Source organism: Ranitomeya variabilis, chromosome 4 (genome assembly GCF_051348905.1).
Source record: "Ranitomeya variabilis isolate aRanVar5 chromosome 4, aRanVar5.hap1, whole genome shotgun sequence".
Classification (NCBI taxonomy): domain Eukaryota; kingdom Metazoa; phylum Chordata; class Amphibia; order Anura; family Dendrobatidae; genus Ranitomeya; species Ranitomeya variabilis.
Window position 1 is genome coordinate 582168215 of NC_135235.1, and position 22471 is coordinate 582190685.

General features: G+C 42.5%; 1 protein-coding gene across 3 annotated transcripts in view; it reads right to left on the bottom strand.

Moving 5' to 3' along the window:
- RTEL1 (regulator of telomere elongation helicase 1) overlaps positions 1-22471 on the bottom strand; it is a 147676-nt gene that overhangs the window by 109284 nt on the left and 15921 nt on the right. For all 3 annotated transcript variants that reach the window (XM_077253002.1, XM_077253003.1, XM_077253004.1), the window contains exons 8-11: positions 21856-21921; positions 21618-21771; positions 14670-14708; positions 6379-6457 (exon numbers count right to left, since the gene is read on the bottom strand). In XM_077253002.1, coding sequence (XP_077109117.1) covers positions 6379-6457; positions 14670-14708; positions 21618-21771; positions 21856-21921 — 338 coding nt within the window. The remainder of the gene's footprint in view (positions 1-6378; positions 6458-14669; positions 14709-21617; positions 21772-21855; positions 21922-22471) is intronic.

Below are 22471 nucleotides of genomic sequence, written 5' to 3' on the forward strand. Positions count from 1 at the left end.
CTAATTTCGAAGGGAATTAAGCATGAAGTGTCTTTCATCTGCTTTGCTGCACTAAGTTTCCTTGGCCGACCATACGGTCCTAAATGTTGCCCATTTTTTGTTGTCTTCATCGCTGATAAATACATGCAGATACTTACCCACCATGTAATATCATCAAGGAGGCATCTGATTGGCTCCTATTTTCTTCTGCAGCAGGACAACGTCTCCAAACATACAGCCAATGTACGGTAATTAAGAAACATCTTCAGCGTAATGAAAAACAAGGAGTCCTGGAAGTGATGATACGGCCCCACAGAACCCTGATCTCACAAAATCCAGTCTGTCTGGGATTACATGAGGAGACAGAAGGATTTGTACCAGCAACATCCACAGATTTGTGGTTAGTTCTCCAAGAAGTTTGGAACAATCTCCCTGCTGAGATCCTTCAAAACCTGTGTGCAAGTGACAACTGTACCTATATGAAGTGGTGCAGTTTAGAAAAACAAAGGGCGGTCACAGCAATTATTGATGCGATTTCTCTTTTGTTCATTGAAACAAACTAAACCTACTTCTATTTTTTTAATGAATTCTTAATTTGCAGAATTTTTTCCACACCTGCTTTCACAATGCTACATTTGCTTCATTCGGTTATGAGAGGCTTATCAAATACAGTGGGGCAAAAAAGTATTTAGTCAGTCAGCAATAGTGCAAGTTCCACCACTTAAAAAGATGAGAGGCGTCTGTAATTTACATCATAGGTAGACCTCAACTATGGGAGACAAACTGAGAAAAAAAAATCCAGAAAATCACATTGTCTGTTTTTTTATCATTTTATTTGCATATTATGGTGGAAAATAAGTATTTGGTCAGAAACAAACAATCAAGATTTCTGGCCCTCACAGACCCGTAACTTCTTCTTTAAGAGTCTCCTCTTTCCTCCACTCATTACCTGTAGTAATGGCACCTGTTTAAACTTGTTATCAGTATAAAAAGACACCTGTGCACACCCTCAAACAGTCTGACTCCAAACTCCACTATGGTGAATACCAAAGAGCTGTCAAAGGAAACCAGAAACAAAATTGTAGCCCTGCCCCAGGCTGGGAAGACTGAATCTGCAATAGCCAACCAGCTTGGAGTGAAGAAATCAACAGTGGGAGCAGTAATTAGAAAATGGAAGACATTCAAGACCACTGATAATCTCCCTCGATCTGGGGCTCCACGCAAAATCCCACCCTGTGGGGTCAGAATGATCACAAGAACGGTGAGCAAAAATCCCAGAACCACGCGGGGGGACCTAGTGAATGAACTGCAGAGAGCTGGGACCAATGTAACAAGGCCTACCATAAGTAACACACTACGCCACCATGGACTCAGATCCTGCAGTGCCAGACGTGTCCCACTGCTTAAGCCAGTACATGTCCGGGCCCGTCTGAAGTTTGCTAGAGAGCATTTGGATGATCCAGAGGAGTTTTGGGAGAATGTCCTATGGTCTGATGAAACCAAACTGGAACTGTTTGGTAGAAACACAACTTGTCGTGTTTGGAGGAAAAAGAATACTGAGTTGCATCCATCAAACACCATACCTACTGTAAAGCATGGTGGTGGAAACATCATGCTTTGGGGCTGTTTCTCTGCAAAGGGGCCAGGACGACTGATCCGGGTACATGAAAGAATGAATGGGGCCATGTATCGTGAGATTTTGAGTGCAAACCTCCTTCCATCAGCAAGGGCATTGAAGATGAAACGTGGCTGGGTCTTTCAACATGACAATGATCCAAAGCACACCACCAGGGCAACGAAGGAGTGGCTTCGTAAGAAGCATTTCAAGGTCCTGGAGTGGCCTAGCCAGTCTCCAGATCTCAACCCTATAGAAAACCTTTGGAGGGAGTTGAAAGTCCTTGTTGCCAAGCGAAAATCCAAAAACATCACTGCTCTAGAGGAGATCTGCATGGAGGAATGGGCCAACATACCAACAACAGTGTGTGGCAACCTTGTGAAGACTTACAGAAAACGTTTGACCTCTGCCATTGCCAACAAAGGATATATTACAAAGTACTGAGATGAAATTTTGTTTCTGACCAAATACTTATTTTCCACCATAATATGCAAATAAAATGATAAAAAAACAGACAATGTGATTTTCTGGATTTTTTTTTCTCAGTTTGTCTCCCATAGTTGAGGTCTACCTATGATGTAAATTACAGACGCCTCTCATCTTTTTAAGTGGTGGAACTTGCACTATTGCTGACTGACTAAATACTTTTTTGCCCCACTGTATTTAATTATTTTTTTTGTAGATAGATCAAGATAAACATGAAAAAGGACTTATTAGCTCATTCATGTGACCCTGCAGTCCTCGACACTTGGGTTGTCAAACTTTAGAGTAGACTGATAGAATGTTAGATAGAAAATAACACAAGTAGATATGAGAGAGATATACGACATCAGTAGATATGACGAATAGATAGGAGAGTACCAGTCTGTGACATGCTGGAGCGGGTGTGCAAATAAACACATTTCATCTAAACCGCAGTTGAATGAAACTTTCCAGTTCTCTCTCTATCTGAAATTCTACCGAACGGCAGAAAGAAGTTTGTAACCAATTCCTGGAAGAATGGCGTAACTTTTTCCTGGATGACGAGACCCCTACGTTCTATGCTATGCACCCTATGTAAGCAGCAGGAATGTTATAAACATATCCCAGCACTGGGTGAACATTAACACTTCAGGAACATTTCGTACTAAACCTACCAAAAAATACACAACAAAAATAAAACCTTTGATTAGTTTATCAAATTCCTAAAATGCATTTTTTTTCGGGGGGTGAGCTAAATTATGCAGGAAAGGCATTTAATGAACTATGCATATTCACCAATTTCTCAGCCGGCTTTACCAGACCCCTGCATAGCAAATTCTGCCATATTAAGCAACAATACAAGTCCTGCCACATAGTAATGTTGTCACAGAGAATGCACAAAAATGTGGCTTACATTATATTGGGGGAGTGATGATGCATCTGGCTTTCCCTTCACAGTATACATGCATTTGTTTTGCCATCGGGACAACCTTTTTCTATATGTCCTATTAGCATATGGATTTCAGAAACCCATTCCTTTCACCACCCTGAGAGGAGTTACAAATAAGCGGTGCCGCACACCCAGAGTTTAAGCTGGCCATGCACATTAGACGTCCGTCAACCGAAGCATCATTTGGCCATCTAATGTGTATGGGCAGTTTAGGACCCCCATAGTGCCCAACTTATTAGTGGCACTGTGCTCAGGTTCGTTCGGCCAACAGTCATTTCATACAACTCTCCAATACACAGGGGCGCACGTTTGTTTCTCACTGACGTGTCGGCTGTCAGCTTATCTCCCGGAGTATAATGCAATCCACAGACTAAAAATGGCCATGCGTGATCAACATCACTCCCGATCGTCAGTTAGCCAGAGACCCCATTCACATTAGACCGTTGACCAAACTCGTTACTATCAGTGGGTGAAATCTAATATGTATTAAGGCCTTTAGGCATTTCATGATCATCTATTACATAGGGGCAGCCATCAATGCAAGCAGATGCTAGATATTCTGAATTTCTGAATCACTTGACAGAGATAGATATATATATATATATATATATATATATATATATATATATATATATATATATATATATATATATATATATATATATATATATATATATATATATATATATATATATATATATATATACACTCACCGGCCACTTTATTAGGTACACCATGCTAGTAACGGGTTGGACCCCCTTTTGCCTTCAGAACTGCCTCAATTCTTCGTGGCATAGATTCAACAAGGTGCTGGAAGCATTCCTCAGAGATTTTGGTCCATATTGACATGATGGCATCACACAGTTGCCGCAGATTTGTCGGCTGCACATCCCAAAGATGCTCCATACAAGGCAGGATGGATCCATGCTTTCATGTTGTTTACGCCAAATTCTGACCCTACCATCCGAATGTCGCAGCAGAAATCGAGACTCATCAGACCAAGCAACGTTTTTCCAATCTTCTACTGTCCAATTTCGATGAGCTTGTACAAATTGTAGCCTCAGTTTCCTGTTCTTAGCTGAAAGGAGTGGTACCCGGTGTGGTCTTCTGCTGCTGTAGCCCATCTGCCTCAAAGTTCGACGCACTGTGCGTTCAGAGATGCTCTTAGGCCTACCTTGGTTGTAACGGGTGGCGATTTGAGTCACTGTTGCCTTTCTATCAGCTCGAACCAGTCTGCCCATTCTCCTCTGACCTCTGGCATCAACAAGGCATTTCCGCCCACAGAACTGCCGCTCACTGGATTTTTTTTCTTTTTCGGACCATTCTCTGTAAACCCTAGAGATGGTTGTGCGTGAAAACACCAGTAGATCAGCAGTTTCTGAAATACTCAGACCAGCCCTTCTGGCACCAACAACCATGCCACGTTCAAAGGCACTCAAATCACCTTTCTTCCCCATACTGATGCTCGGTTTGAACTGCAGGAGATTGTCTTGACCATGTCTACATGCCTAAATGCACTGAGTTGCCGCCATGTGATTGGCTGATTAGAAATTAAGTGTTAACAAGAAGTTGGACAGGTGTACCTAATAAAGTGGCCGGTGAGTGTATATATATATATATATATATATATATATATATATATATATATATATATATATATATATATATATATATATATATATATATATATATATATATATATATATATATATACACACACACATATACATACACACACTACCGTTCAAGGGTTTAGGGTCACGTAGCAATTTCCTTTTTTTTTTAAAGAAAAGCACAGTTTTTTCCAATGAACCTAACATTAAATGATTTACTAACTGTGCAAGAAGGCTAATGGATGGTTAGAATACCCTTGAAAACCCTTGTTCAAGTATGTTAGCACAGCTGAAAACAGTTTGGCTGATTGGAGAACCTACAAACCTGACCTTCCTTTGAGCTAGTTGAGAATCTGGAGCATTACATTTGTTGGTTCCATTAAACTCTCAAAATGGCCACACAAAAAAAGAACTTTCATGTGAAACTCGCAGTCTATTCTTGTTCTTAGAAATTAAGGCTATTCCATGTGAGAAATTGCCAAGAAACTGAAGATTTCCTACAACGGTGTGTACTACTCCCTTCAGAGGAGAGAACTAACAGGCTCTAACCAGAGTAAAAAGAGAAGTGGGAGGCCCCGCTGCACAACTGAGCAACAAGACAAGTACATTAGAGTCTGGAGTTTGAGAAATCAACGCTTTATAGGTTCTCAACTGGCAGCTTCATTAAATAGTACACGCAAAACATCAGTGTCAACGTCTACAGTGAAGAGGCGACTCCAGGATGCTGGCCTTCAGAGCAGAGTGGCAAAGAAAAAGCCATATCTGAGACTGGCTAATAAAAGCAACAGATCAATATGGGCAAAAGAACACAGACATTGGACAGAGGAAGACTGGAAAAAATTGTTATGGACAGACGAATCCAAGTTTGAGGTGTTTGGATCACACAGAAGAACATTTGTGAGATGCAGAACAACTGAAAAGATGCTGGAAGAGTGCATGACGCCATGTGTCAAGCATGGTGGAGGTTATGTAATGGTCTGGGGTTGCTTTGGTGCTGGTAAAGTGGGAGATTTGTACAAGGTAAAAGGGATTTTGAATAAAGAATGCTATCACTCCATTTTGCAACGCCATGCCATACCCTGTGGACAGCGCTTCATTGGAGCCAATTTCATCCTACAACAGGACAATGACCCAAAGCACACCTCCAAATTATGCAAGAACTATTTAGGGAAGAAGCAGGCAGCTGGTATTCTATCTGTAATGGAGTGGCCAGCGCAGTCACCAGATCTCAACCCCATTGAGCTGTTGTGGGAGCAGCTTGACCGTATGGTACGCGAAAAGTGCCCATCAAGCCAAACCAACTTGTGGGAGGGGCATTCTTTGACGAATGCAGAGTTTGAAGGAGAAAATTATTATTTCAATTAAAAATCTTTTTTTCGAACCCTTTCAATGTCTGGACTAGATTTTCAATTCATTTGGCAACTCATTTGATTAATAAAAGTATGAGTTATCATGGAAAACACAAAATTGTCTGGGTGACCCTAAAGTTTTGAACGGGTGAGTGTGTGTGTGTGTGTGTGTGTATATATATACACACACACACACACACACACACACATATATACATATATATATACACACACACAAAACTGGGAAGTAATCATACAAAATCTAGTTTTCTCAGATCAAGTTTCTGAAATATATTATGTTTCAGCTCTGCGTATTCAGTTACCAAGTACAGGAGTGTTGGGTGATGCACAGGTAAATCTATAGATGCCGTAGTCTATCTGATGATACAACTGTTCTGCGCTGTCACTTACCTTCCTTCTCTGGTAATACCATTGCCATTGGTTGGAAGTGTTATAGCGTCAATGGCACTCTCAATTTGCAGGAGGGCTCCTAGGATGGAAAAAAAAACATACAGTAATGTAAAGACATATCGAGCTTATGTTATGCAACTATCCTCTCCAGAGAGGAAAAGGACTAGGACTTCAGTGCCACCTATTGTGGGTACGAATCCTAAAAGTCAATATCGATCCTTTAACGAGCCTTGCCATATGACTTAGCATTGCATGGCCTATAAGCAGTGGCATAAGTAACATCTGATGGACCTTGATGCAAAATTTGGACCTGGCCCCCTCAACCCCCCTCGCATGTTGGTCAGATGTATGGGTCCTTGTAGTTTTGCAAATACTATAAGGACATGCGTGTTATCCCCAGTCCCTCTTTATGTAGTATGGGCCCTTTCCTGGTATATACAGTTGTGCTCAAAAGCTTACACACCCCAGCAGAATTTTTGCTTTCTTGGCTTTTTTTTCAGAGAATATGAATGATGACACCAAAACTTTTTCTCCACTCATGGTTGGGTGGAGCTATTGATTGTCAAACTACTGTATTTTCTCTTTTTAACCCCTTAGTGACAGAGCCAATTTGGTACTTAATGACCAGGCCAATTTTTACAATTCTGACCACTGTCACTTTATGAGGTTATAACTCTGGAACGCTTCAACGGATCCTGCTGATTCTGAGACTGTTTTTTCGTGACATATTGTACTTCATGTTAGTGGTAACATTTCTTCGATATTACGTGCGATTATTTATGAAAAAATGGAAATATGGCAAAAAATTTTAACATTTTGCAATTTTCAAACTTTGTATTTTTATGCCCTTAAATCAGAGAGATATGTCACAAAAAATAGTTAATAAATAACATTTCCCACATGTCTACTTTACATCAGCACAATTTTGGAAACAACATTTTTTTGGTTAGGGAGTTATAAGGGTTAAAATTTGACCAGCAATTTCTCATTTTTACAACACCATTTTTTTTTAGGGACCACATCACATTTGAATTCAATTTGAGGGGTCTATATGATAGAAAATAACCAAGTGTGACACCATTCTAAAAACTGCACCCCTCAAGGTGCTCAAAACCACATGCAAGAAGTTTATTAACCCTTTACGTGCTTCACAGGAACTGAAACAATGTGAAAGGCAAAAATGAACATTTAACTTTTTTTTGCAAACATTTTACTTCAGAACCATTTTTTTTTATTTTCACAAGTGTAAAAACAGAAATGTAACCATAAATGTTGTTGTGCAATTTCTCCTGAATACGCCGATACCCCATATGTGGGGGTAAACCACTGTTTGGGCGCACTGCAGAGCTTGGAAGAGAAGGAGTGCCGTTTGACTTTTTCAATGCAGAATTGGCTGGAATTGAGATCGGATGCCATGTCACGTTTAGAGAGCCCCTGATGTGCCTAAACAGTGGAAACCCCCCACAAGTGACACCATTTTGGAAATTAGACCCCTTAAGGAACTTATCTAGATGTGTGGTGAGCACTTTGAGCCCCCAGGTGCTTCACGGAAGTTTACAGCGTAGAGCCGTGAAAATAAAAAGTCGCATTTTTTCTACAGAAATGATCTTTTTGCCCCCAAATTTTTATTTTGACAAGGGTAACAGGGGAAATTAGACCACAAAAGTTGTGCAATTTCTCCTGAGTACGTCGATACCCCATATGTGGGAGTAAACCACTGTTTGGGCGCACCGCAGAGCTTGGAAGAGAAGGAGTGCCGTTTTACTTTTTCAATATAGAATTGGCTGGAATTGAGATCGGACACCATGTCGCGTTTGGAGAGCCCCTGATGTGCCTAAACAGTAGAAACCCCCCACAAGTGACACCATTTTGGAAACTAGACAACTTAAGGAACTTATCTAGATGTGTAGTGAGCACTTTAAACCCCCAAGTGCTTCACAGAAATTTATAAAGTAGAGCCGTGAAAATAAAAAAATCCTTTTTACCTCAAAAATGATTTTTTAGCCTGCAATTTTTTATTTTCTCAAGGGTAACAGGAGAAATTGGACCCCAAAATTTATTGTGCAATTTATGCTGTGTAGGCTGATACCCCATATGTTGGGGTAAACCACTGTTTGGGCGCATGGCAGAGCTCGGAAGGGAAGGAGCGCCGTTTTGGAATGCAGACTTTGATAGAATGGTCTGCGGGCGTTATGTTGCCTTTGCAGAGCCCCTGATGTACCTAAACAGTAGAAACCCCCCACAAGTGACCCCATTTTGGAAACTAGATTCCCCAAGGAACTTATCTAGATGTGTGGTGAGAACTTTGAATGCCCAAGTTCTTCACAGACGTTTATAATGCAGAGTCGTGAAAATAAAAAAAAAATTTTTTTTCCACAAAAAAGATTTTTTTAGCCCCAAGTTTTTATTTTCCCAAGGGTAACAGGAGAAATTGGACCCCAAAAGTTGTTGTCCAATTTATCCCGAGTACACTCATGCCCCATATGTGGGGGTAAACCACTGTTTGGGTGCACGGCAGAGCTCGGAAGGGAGGGAGCACCATTTGACTTTTTGAGCGCAAAATTGGCTGTGGCGTTTAGAGACCCCCTGATGTACCTAAACAGTGGAAACCCCCCAAATCTAACTCCAACCCTAACCCCAACACACCCCTAAGGCTTCTTTCACACTTCAGTTGTTTGGCGTCAGTCAGCTCCGACATAGTGACGGATCCGTCACAATTGTTGAGAAAACGGTATTAACGGATCCGCTTTTTTGACGGATCCGTTACTTGGGGGTTGTCTGGGAAAAGTATCTACTTTTTGGAGCATGCGCAATTGAAAAAGCGGATTGGGGCGACGGATCCGCCGAAATGATGGTAACAACGGATCCGTCGCCCATAGGCGGCCATTCTATGGAATGACGAACGCGACGGATCCGTCGCGAACCGCCATTTCGGCGCAGACAAAAAACGTTACAATGGCCGTCAATGTCTAGATGACGTCCGCCAAATCTCGACGGATCCGTCACATGGCGGATGGAACGGACGACCATCCGCCACAATCCGTCGCTAATGCATGTCTATGGGAAAATAGCGGAACCGCCAAAAAAAATGGCGGATCCGCTATTTGATGAAAATGGCCGTTTCAGACTGACGCCAAAAGACTGAAGTGTGAAAGAGGCCTAACCCTAATGCCAACCCGATCCATAATCCTAATCACAACCCTAAGGATAATCGCAACCCTAACCCCAAAACAACCATAACCCTAATCAGAACCCTAAATCCAACACACCCCTAATCCTAATCTCAACCCTAACCTCAAACCTAACCCTAATCCCAATACACCCCTAATCACAACCCTAACCTTAACCCTAATCCCAAACCTAACCCTAATCCCAAACGTAACCCTAATGCCAACCCTAATCCAAACCCTAATCCCAACTCTAACCCTAACTTTAGCCGCAACCCTAACCCTAACTTTAGCCCCAACCCTAACCCTAGCCCTAAATTTAGCCCCAACCCTAACCGACCCCAATCATGTTCTTTGGGGTCTCGGCTACCCCCAGCAGCCGAGACCCCAAAGATCTCCCGGGTGCCGGCCGGCGGGCGCACTGCGCCCGCCATTTTTTTGCCGGAAGAAGATGGCGGCGCCCATCGGGAGCCACGAGGAGCACCGGGGGAGACAGGTGAGTATCGGGGGGCCATCGGGGGCGATCGGGGACCCCATTTCTCTGTCCTCTCATGTGCGATCACATCGGAGGACAGAGAAATTAAAAATGGTAAATCGCGTTTTTGTTTTTTTCTTTGCGACCGCCGGTAAACGGTTAATTACCGGCGATTGGAACTCGGGGGTCGGTAAAAAAACCCCGAATCATGTTCTCTGGCGTCTCGGCTACCCCGGTAACCGAGACCCCAGAGAAAATCCCACTCTGGGGGGCGCGATTCACTTTTTCCACAGCGCCGTTAATTAACGGCGCTGTGGTTTAAGTACCCTTAGCGGCCGCCGTTAAAAGGCGTATCGGCGGTCGTTAAGGGGTTAAATCATAATGACAACCCAAAACATCCAAATGACCCTGATCATAAGTTTACATACCCTTGTGACTTTGGCCTGATAACATGCACAGAAGTTGACACAAATGGGTTTGAATGGCTACTAAAAGTAACATCCTCACTTGTGACCTGTTTGCTTGTTATCAGTGTGTGCATAAAAGCTGAGTGAGATTCTGGGATCCAGACAGACTCTAGCATCTTTCATCCAGCCACTGAAGAAGTTTCTGGACAGTGAGTCATGAGGAAAGCAAAAGAATTGTCAATGGATCTACGGGAAAAGGTAGTTGAACTGCATAAAACAGGAAAGGGATACAAAAAGATATCCAAGGAATTGATAATGCCAGTCAGCAGAATACAAACTGTGATTAACACATGGAAAAATCAGCGGCTCTGTAAAAACAAAACCACGGTCAAGTAGACCAACAAAAATGTCGTCCACAACTGCCAGGAAAATTGTTCAGGATGCAAAGAAAAACCCACAAATAACATCAGCTGAAATACAGGACTCTCTGAAAACTAGCGGTGTGGCTGTTTCAAGATGCACAATAAGGAGGCACTTGAAGAAAAATGGGCTGCATGGTTGAGTCGCCAGAAGAAAGCCATTATTGCTCAAAGTATCTCGCCTACAATACGCAAAACAGCACAGAGACAAGCCTCAAAACTTCTGGAACAAGGTAATTTGGAGTGACGAGACCAAAATTTAACTTTTTGGTCATAACCATAACATTAATTTTGGAGAGAGGTCAATAAGGCCTATGATGAAAGGAACACCATTCCTATTGTAAAGCACAGAGGTGGATCACAAATGTTTTGGGGATGTGTGAACTACAAAGGCACAGGAAACGTGGTCAAAGTTGAAGGAAAGATGAATGCAGCACGTTATCAGCAAATACTGGAGGCAAATTTGCACTCATCTACCCGGAAGCTGCGCATGGGACATACTTAGAGGTTCCAAGATGACAACAATCCAAAACACAAAGCCAAGTCGACCTGTCATTGGCTACAGTAGAACAAAGTGAAGGTTCTGTAGTGGCCATCTCAGTCTCCTGACCTCAATATCATTGAGCCACTCTGGGGAGATCTCAAGGGCGCAGTTCATGCTAGACAGCCCAGGAATTTACAGGAACTGGAGGCTTTTGACCAAGAAGAGTGGGCAGCTTTACCATCTGAGAAAATAAAGAACCTACTTATTTTATTTGTTTGTTTTGTCAATGAAAGTATGATTTTTTCATTGATATTGTGAATGATAATGTGTTGGATTACTCTGATTTTACACTGCAATGTCACATGTCTTATATTATTTTGTGGAATCTTTCAATAAAGAGTTTAAAAAAATAAATAAATAAAGAACCTCATCCACAACTACCACAAAAGACTTCAAGCTGTCATTGATGTTAGAGGGGGCAATACACGGTATTAAGAAATGGTGTATGTAAACTTTTGATCAGGGTCATTTGGATGTTTTGGGTTGTCATTATGATTTAAAAAAAGAAAACACAGTTTTACAATAAATGGCTTTACCCAACCACTAGCCATGAGTGGAGAAAACGTTTTGGTGTTATCATTCATATTCTCTGAAAAAAGACTAAGAAAGCAAAAATTCTGCTGGGGTATGTACACTTTTGAGCACAACTGTATGTCCCCCATCCTAGTATAGAGGTCTCAGATTCTGGCACATATATGTCCCACATCTTGAGTCCATCTGTGTATATATGTTTCCCATCCTAGTATATATGTCCCCCATCTGAGCCCATCCTGGTATATATGTCCCCTATCTGGGCTCATCCTGGTATATACAGCTCCGGCAAAAATAAGAGACCACTGCACAGTTTTATAAAAATCAGCTTCTCTACATGTCTGACAGCCATTCCATTCCCAGTTGAATTCCAACCAGAGTACACCTCATTCTACTTAATGTGCTTCTGATTAGGTAATCACATAAACCAAATCTTATTTAACGAAGGAAAGTATAAAAAACACTGCTGTGGCGTTCACAATTCTCTTGCAATAGGATAAGCTGGATGGCAAAAAAAGTGCTAGTAATGTCCCAAAAGTAATAGGAATGAAAAAATAACTTTCAACCATGCCAAAGGAGTTGAAAAGTCTTGAGAGAGGAAAAGAAGGGCTCAATTCTGGCTTTACTAGCAGAGGGACACCGTGAACGCCATGCTGCCTCCATCCTTAAAATTTCTGAGATGGCAATCCATTACAACAAGGTCAAGCAGCAGACATTGGGGACAACAAAGCTATAGACCAACGGAGGGAGAAAACGACTCTCCACTGACCGGGATGGCCGTCATCTTATTCGAATGTCACTCAGCAACCGCAGAATGACATCAAGTGACCTATAAAAGGAAGCGCAAATGGCAGCTGGGGTGAAGTGCACGGCAAGAACAGTTCGTACCAGGCTCCTAAAGGCAGGACTCAAGTCATGTAAAGCTAGAAAAAAAGCCTTTAATCAATTAGAAGCAAAGGAGAGCCAGGCTGAAGTTTGCCAAAGACCATAAGAATTGGACCATAGAGGACTGGAGTAGGGTAATCTTCTCGGATGAATTTAATTTTCTGCTTTGCCCAACACCTGGTCGTCTAATGGTTAGATGGAAACCTGGTGGAGAGTACAAGCCACAGTGTCTTGCACCCACTGTGAAATTTGGTGGAGGATCAGTGTTGATCTGGGGATGCTTCAGCAAGGCTGGAATTGGGCAGGTTGATCTTTGCGAAGGACGTATGAATCAAGCAGCATACAAGGTTATCCTGGAAAAACAGTTGATTTCTTCTGCTCAGGCAATGTTCCCCAACTCTGAGGACTGGTTTTTGCAGCAAAACAATACGCCATGCCACACAGCTAGGTCATTCAAGGTGTGGATGAAGGACCACCACATCAAATCCCTGTCATGGCCAGCCCAATCTCCAGACCTGAACCCCATTGAAAACCTCTAATGTAGTCAAGAGGAAGGTGGATAGTGACAAGCCATCAAACAAAGAAGTGCTTACATTTTTGTACCAGGAGTGGCATAAGGTCACCCAAAAGTAGTGTGAAAGACTGGTGGAAAGCATGCCAAGACGCATGAAAGCTGTGATTAAAAATCATGGTTATTCCACAAAATATTGATTTCTGAACTCTTCCAGAGTTAAAATATTAGTATTGTTGTTTCTAAATGATTATAAACTTGTTTTTTTTTCCTGCATTATTTGAGGTCTGCAAGCAATGCATTTTTTTTTGTTATTTTGACCATTTCTCATTTTCACAAAATAAATACAAAATTTATTGCTTGGAACTTCGGAAACATGTTGTCAGTAGTTTATAGAATAAAAGATCAATTTACATTTTACTTATAAATATACCTATAAAGAGAAAAATCAGACAATTGAAAATTTTGCACTAGTCTTTTAATTTTTGACAGAGCTGCATATATCCTCCATCCTGGTATATATGTCTTCCATTTGGGCCCATCCTGGTATATTTACACGTCTCCCATCTCGGCTCATCCTGTTATTTATAAAAGAATGGGTAACATATATGTCTCCAATCCTGGTGTACATGTTCCCTGTTCGGTCGCTGTTCTCTAACGCATAGAAAATAAATAATTCTACTTACTTTCACTCCTGCTCCCTCACCTCGCAGAGTTCTCTTTTAAAGCCGGCAGCTGATTTCACTGTGTAAGAGACGGGTGGCGCATGACGTCACTGCCATGTGCCCCCCAGTCACAGGCACGCCAACGTCAGCTGGCATCTGACTGGCTGGTGGCGTGTATTGCAGCTCAGGGACCCGGGGGTCTTTGCGCTGCAATACACTTCAGCTGAATGTGCAGCCCGCTGTGGTCTGCGGCCCCCCCACCGCACAGATCCCATTGCAATCTCTGCAACCACGATCGTTATGCCCCTGACTATAAAAGTCTCCTTAAGATGGCTGGACACTCTCCACAAGGAGAAACGTCCCCCCTTTTGGACACCATGCATATGTTAGAACATTCATCTCCTATGATACAATATACACGCACCTAGTGCCATCTAGAGACAGAGGTTGGCAGAGTCATAATAAGCATAAGAGAAAATAGTGCACTGCCCTCTAGTGGACATAACTTGGAATGACATCATGAAATAAAATGGAACTCACATTTCACAATATTTTTTCCCTCGTTAAATAAATAACAGGGTATTGCAGATACCATGCATAAAAAGCATGCAGATATCTCCTTATGCTTAATATGACGTTACAGCAAGAGGAGAAAAAAAAACACAATCGCAAGGGAACACTCTTCACCTTTTATCTTGGCCAGATCTTCAAGTTCTAAGTTTAAACCTGCAAAGAAAAGATCTTAGCTTTAGCAAGGTGAAAATTAATGGTCGCCAATTTGCCTTCACTGCAATAGGCAGGGGTATTTTTTTAACTGAATTTTTATTAAATTTTTAAAAATAAGATTACAGAATGACAACATAAAATCTAAATATTAAAAATATATGCTGCATAAATTAACTTAACCCCATCACCCCAAAGTTTGTTGTTACTTTCCTGACCAGGCCAAATTAAGAATTCTGACCACTGTCACTTTAAAAAGGTAATAACTCTGGAACACTTCAACGGATCCCACTGATTCCGAGACTGTTTTTTCGTGACACATTGTAATTTATATTGGTGGTAAATGTAGATTGATACGTTTTGTGTTTATCTGTGAACATATTGTAATTTTGTCAAAATTTGGAAAATTTAACCATTTTCAAACTTTCAATTTTTATATCCTTAAATGAGTTAGTCATGCTGTACAAAATACTAAATATATAACATTTCCCACATGTTTACTATACATCAGCAACACTTCTGAAAGATGTTTTTTTGTTAGAAGGGTTAAAAGTTGATCAGCGATTTCTCATTTTTCTAACAAAATTTGCAAAACCATCTTTTTTAGGGACCACCTCATATTTGAAGTGACTTTGATGGCCTATATCACATACAATACCCAAAAGTGACACCATTCTAAAAGCTGCACCCCTCAAAGTGCTCAAAACCACATTCACGTAGTTTATTAACCCTTCGGGTGCCTCACATGAACTAAAGCAATGTGGAAGGGAAAAAATTAACATTTTAACTTTTCATACAAATATGTTCATTTAGCCCCACATTTAGCATTTTTACAAGAATAAGGGGAGAAAAGGGATCATACAACTTGTTGCGCAAGTAAGCTGAAGCCCCATATGTGGAGGAAAACTACCGTTTGGGTGCATGTCAGGGCTTGGATAGGTAGGAGCGCCAATTGAACTCTAAAGTGTAATTTTGACCGGAATAGATTGCGGATGCCATGACACATTTGAAGAGCACCTGACAAACCGAAACAGCAGACATAGCTCCTGAAGGGAAGAGGCACTATTTCACTTATGGTTGGAAAAGATAGTGGACACCATGTCACGTTTGGAGAGCCCTTGATGTGCTTAAAGGGCACCTGTCACCTCGTTTTTTCAGTATGAGATAAAAATACTGTTAAATAGGGCCTGAGCTGTGCATTGCAATAGTGTATTTTGTGGACCCCGATTCCCCACCTATGCTGCCAAAATACGTTACCAAAGTAGCCGTTTTCGCCTGTCAATCAGGCTGGTCTGGTCAAAAGGGCGTGGTGTCTTCCCCCAGATCTTGCTTAGTTTTCCGTTGGTGGCGTAGTGGTTTGCGCATGCCCAAGGTCCCGAATCCACTGCACAGGGGAGTTAAAAGAGCGCTATTTGCACTATTTCATTGGTGATCGGTGGGGGCGGCCATCTTCCTTTGGCCGCGCGTGCGCAGAAGCGGCGCTCTGCTGGCCGCGGCTTCAGGAAAATGGCCGCGGGATGCCGTGCGTGCGCAGATGGAGATCGCGGCGGCCATTTTCCTGAAGCAGAGTTCGCATCTCGGCTTCAGGAAAATGGCCGCCGCGATCTCCATCTGCGCACGCGCGGCATCCCGCGGCCATTTTTCTGAAGCCGCGGCCAGCAGAGCGCCGCTTCTGCGCACGCGCGGCCAAAGGAAGATGGCCGCCCCCACCGATCACCAATGAAATAGTGCACATCGCGCTCTTTTAACTCCCCTGTGCAGTGGATTCGGGACCTTGGGCATGCGCAAACCACTACGCCACCAACGGAAAACTAAGCAAGATCTGGGGGAAGACACCACGCCCTTTTGACCAGACCAGCCTGATTGACAGGCGAAAACGGCTACTTTGGTAACGTATTTTGGCAGCATAGGTGGGGAATCGGGGTCCACAAAATACACTATTGTAATGCACAGCTCAGGCCCTATTTAACAGTATTTTTATCTCATACTGAAAAAACGGGGTGACAGGTGCCCTTTAAGCAGTTGAAACCCCACATAAGTGACCCCGTTTTGGAAAATATACCCCTCAAGAAATGTATCTAGATATGTGGTGAGCATCTTGAAGCCAGAGGTGCTTCACAGAATTTTTTCCCACAAAAATACACTGCTCAAAAAAATGATGGGAACACTTAAACAACAGAATATAACTCCAAGTAAATCAAACTTCTGTGAAATCAAACTGTACACTTAGGAAGCAACACTGTTTGACAATCAATTTCATATGCTGTTGAGCAAATGGAATAGACAACAGATGGAAATTATTGGCAATTATCAAGACACACTCAATAAAGGAGTGGTTCTGTAGGTGGGGACCACAGACCACATCTCAGTACAATGCTTTATGGCTGATGTTTTGGTCACTTTTGAATGTTGGTTGTGCTTTCACACTCGTGGTAGCATGAGACGGACTCTACAACCCACACAAGTGGCTCAGGTAGTGCAGCTCATCCAAGATGGCACATCAATGCGAGCTGTGGCAAGGTTTGCGGTGTGTCAGCGTAGTGTCCAGAGGCTGGAGGTGCTACCATGAGACAGACCAGTACACCAGGAGACGTGGAGGGGGCCATAGGAGGGCAACAACCCAGCAGCAGGACCACTACCTCAGCCTTTGTGCAAGGAGGAACAGGATGACCACTAAACTCCTGTAGGCCACAAATGTGCATGTGTCTGAACAAACAGTTAGAAACCGACTCCATGAGGATGGTCTGAGTGCTCGACGTCCACAGATGGGGGGTTGTGCTCACAGCCCAACACCGTGCAGGACGCTTGGCATTTGCCACAGAACACCAAGATTGGCAAATTTGCCACTGGCACCCTGTGCTCTTTACAGATGAAAGTAGGTTCCCACTGAGCACATGTGACAGAGTCTGGAGACGCCGTGGAGAGCGATCTGCTGCCTGCAACATCCTTCAGCATGACCGGTTTGGCAGTGGGTCAGTAATGGTGTGGGGTGGCATTTCTTTGGAGGGTCGCACAGCCCTTCATGTGCTCGCCAGAGGTAGCCTGACTGCCATTAGGTACCGAGATGAGATCCTCAGACCCCTTGTGAGACCATATGCTGGTGCGGTTGGCCCTGGGTTCCTCCTAATGCAGGACAATGCAAGACCTCATGTGGCTGGAGTGTGTCAGCAGTTCCTGCAAGATGAAGGCATTGAAGCTATGGACTGGCCCACCCGTTCCCCAGACCTGAATCCGATTGAACACATCTGGGACATCATGTCTCGCACCATCCACCAACGTCACTTTGCACCACAGACTGTCCAGGAGTTGGCGGATGCTTTAGTCCAGGTCTGGGAAGAGATCCCTCAGGAGACCATCCGCCACCACATCAGGAGCATGCCCAGGCGTTGTAGGGAGATCATACAGGCACCTGGAGGCCACACACACTACTGAGCATCATTTCCTTGTCTTGAGGCATTTCCACTGAAGTTGGATCAGTCTAACTTCATTTTCCACTTTGATTTTGAGCATCCTTCCAACTCCAGACCTCCGTGGGATATTAGTTGTGATTTAAGTTGATCATTTTTAGGTTTTATTGTTCGCAACACATTCCACTATGCAATGAATAAAGATTTACAACTGGAATATTTCATTCAGTGATATCTAGGATGTGGGATTTTAGTGTTCCCTTAATTTTTTTGAGCAGTGTATTTTAGTCCAAAATATTTCATTTTCACAAGGTTAACAGGAGAAAATGTATTGTACAATTTGTTGTGCAATTTTTCCTGGGTACGCCGATACCCCATATGTAGTGGAAAACTACTGTATGGGCGCATTGCAGGACTCGGCAGGGAAAGAGCACCAATTGAATTCTGGAGCGCAATTTTGGCTGGAATAGATTATGGACGCCATGTCATATTTAAAGGGAACCTGTCACCCCCAAGATCGAAGGTGAGCTAAGCCCACCGGCATCAGGGGCTTATCTACAGCATTCTGGAATGCTGTAGATAAGCCCCCGATGTATCTTGAAAGATGAGAAAATAATAATAATTTTTAATCCTCAGACAATTCACAGAATTGTATAACATCGGGCTTAGTCTATGCAAAATTACAATTTTTTCACTAAAATGTTGCTTTGGCTTCAAGTTTTCAATTTTCACAAGGGGTTATAAGAGAAAATGAAGGGTACAGTTTGTTACATTTGTTACGCAATTTCTGAGAGTGCGCCTTTACTCCATATGTGGCCGAAAACTACTTTTGAAGCACCTGTGCAAAGCTCAGAACAGAAGGCATGTAACATTGGACTGCAGATTTTGCTGGAATGGTTTGCGGGTGTCATGTCACATTAGCAGAGCCCCAGAATAGCAGAACACCCACAAATAAGTCACCCCATTTTACAATCTACACATCTCAATGAATTCATCAAAGAGTGCAGGGATCATATTCACACCATAGATGTGTCACAAAATGGTATAACATTTGGCACAGAAGGAAAAAATATAATATTTTTGCCACTAAAATTAACTTTCAGTACCAAATATTACATTTTCACAGGGAAAATGAGTAAAAATGGCACTGCTTAGCCACACGGCGAGACTCGGGAGGGAAGGAGCACTACTTGACTCTTGGAGAACAAATTATCGATAATAATAATAATTATTGATAATTATCAATAGTTTGCAGACTGCATATTCAGAGCACCTAAGTGCTAGAAGAACAGAAACAGAAAGGACAGCATTTTGGAAATTTCACCCCTCTGGGAATTTATCTATAGGTGTAGTGACGATTTTGACTCCATGGGTGTTTGCCAGAAACAAGCAGCAGTGAATGTTACTGAGTGAATTGCAAATCTGCTATTGTACTGCCCGTACGTTATAGTGACCAGAACACTGTAGTTCCCAGCTCATGTTTCTGGAGACATGGACCCCGTAAATTAAGTGGGCTCCCATCTCTAGAGAGATGCCAAACATGTGGATGCCCAGGCACACTGGGGCTCAGAAGGGAGGGAGCATTTGGACTTGGAAGAGCAGAATTTGATGGATTTATTTTGGGGAGCGACGAGCCATTATGCTTTTCTTTGTACTACCTGTAACATGGAGGCCCCCTATATTACCATTGACAGAATATGGACCCGAGTGAGAACTTGCTTTTTTGTGGATTCAGCTGAAGTTTTTAATTGGAACATTTTACATAAAGTTTGGGGTCACATTTATCCTGCACTCTACGCTGAGCACTTACATTGGGGTTGTCATCTAAATCTCCGAATGACGTGATTCAGATGAAACCCGAGGGATCCATTCACTATAGTGAGGCAGCAGAGTTACTCTGGACACCGCGTGGCCTCTGCTCAGCGTTGTCTTTATTTTTAAAAGTGCATAAAACGATGGTCGACTGTGCTTTTACGCAAGCTTGAAAAATATGGACACCAAGAGATCATAGGCCAGACAGTATCCACAGTGCCTCCATCTGCCCATTGTAGGAAATCTTCCACTGGGGGTTCGGTCTGAATCATGCATTTCAGAGATTTATTTAAGGAGACCCCGATGTAAGCTCTCAGCGTGGAGAACAGGATAAATGTGAGCTGAGCATTGCTGGGATCTTTGGGAGGCAAAATGAATAAATCAACAGCAGGTGAAGAATTGTTTTTATTTATTTTTTACGCCATTCCTCGTGCAGAGTGGGTGGCGCTGAGGATGCATGAGTGTGACTGTTACAGAATTGGGGGACAGAGTACAGATGCTAATTAATTTATATATTTCTTGGGTGGAGAAAGTGGATATTTATGGTTTGTGGGAGTACAGTGGTGGATTACAATTTATATTTGGAATAATGGGTTGCATAATAACTAATTATATATTAATCGTGGGTGCATGTTTGCATTCAGCTGTGTAGTATACAAGTGGAGGAGAAACTGGGGAAAGTGCGCTTAAAGTGGTGCTCTATATAATTGTGTGTTATTTTATGCAGAGACGAGTCCTGGCTGGAAGAAGTGATGGTGGTGTGCTCTGGATGAAAAAGAAAAGCGAAGATGAACGACTTCAACTAGGGACGTCACCGGTGAGTCAGTGTATTATCTATACACTTTCACTATATACAGAGCTCCTGTGTATAATGTCACTAGTGATCCCACTATGTGGTGGTAATGTGTGATTTGGCCATGAAGTGGCGGTATTTGTCACTTGTATGTGATATTATTTGATCACTTTGTGAAAGTAATAATGTGGTCTGCTTATGGTGTGACAGTATTTCTGCAGCGGCTGCAGGCTGCTATTTTTAGGCTGGGGAGGGCCAAATATTCATGGACCTTGCCAGCCTGAAAACACCAGCCCCCATCAGTCTGCTTTATCTTGGCTAGTTATCAAAAATAATCATTTATGTATGTAAATCTTTATGTAAACCAGGCAAGATAAAGCAGACAGCTGAAGATTGCAGCCTGCAGCAGGCTGCTTTATCTGCGCATGTTATCAAAAATACAGGGGACCCCACGTCTTTTTTTATTATTATTATTTATGTTTTTTTGTAACATACTGCTCCATTCAATCACAGCCATGCCACTGGAAAAGTTTGTTGATTGGCTTCAACAAGCTTTATTCAGGCTTCTGCGCCCCAACAGTAACATGGACTTCAGGGAAGTCCGTGTTCGGGGTCCGTGAACGGACACTAGGTGTCCAATACGGCCCCCGAACTTTACCATTTGGGTTCACCCATCACTAGAGACAACCACTGAGTCTCCCTATCCATAAAATGTTATTGCCTTTATTTTTCTATGGCTATCCTTTAATCCAGATCTCATCAGGTCCTATGATGATGGATTAGAGGAAGGTAAGTGAATATTTAGTAGAGGCTACAATACCACTATATGAAACAAAAATCTTGGACAGAGCCAAGGCATACAGAAAACGTCCGTTGTCTGCTCTTCATACAGTCAGTCACCTGAACTGGGCGCCTCCATGTTGAACTCTGCACTTATATGTTTCTGCTCCAGGTTGTCTGTCAGATCCTTGATCACCAGATCCAAAGCATCGATCCCAGAAGCCAAGTCATACGGAGTCAGGTCAAAAGAAGCAGACTCCTCACACATCCTCTCCTGGGGGTGAAGGAGACCACATGAGTCATGGGCAAAATAACTCATCGAGACCCTTATGGCACAAGACTGATGCTCAGTACGTACCACATTGTGCGCCTCATCAAATATTACAACCGTTCCCTTCAGATCAATGTTGTGTGCCTTACGACTCTGGAAAACAAGAATCGGGTGTTTTATTTCACTTTTTAAATGAGACTTAAAAAGCATTTCTCAGAAGTAGATGTGCACGGCACGGCCATTGTAGCAAACCTTCAGCTCTGGATACACTGTATACAGGAGCTTAGCCTCTGGAAGTAAACAGGAATGTGCTCATTCACAGACAGCAAGCAAGGATCATGAAAAGGTTCAAGAATATTTTTAATCCCAATTTATTCCCTTGAAAGTGATAATAGATTTCCTAAGGGAGCATATTTTATGATAAACCAGGAAATAGGATAGTCTAGCACCTGCTGAGGCCCATTGGCGCCAGATTGATGAAATTTTACTGTATAAGGGCCTAGGCACACGTTGCAGATTTGTCACAAAACCTGAAAGGTTTCCTGATGTCAACAAAGTGAATGAGAATCCAGAAATTTCAAAACACGTGTAAAAAAAAAAAAAACACGTAAAAAAAATGTCCAACTTACACGGCGAATTTCCTGCCAAGAGATGCAGAAATTTCTGCACCAAATATTTAATGTGTGCACATAACCCAAAAAAT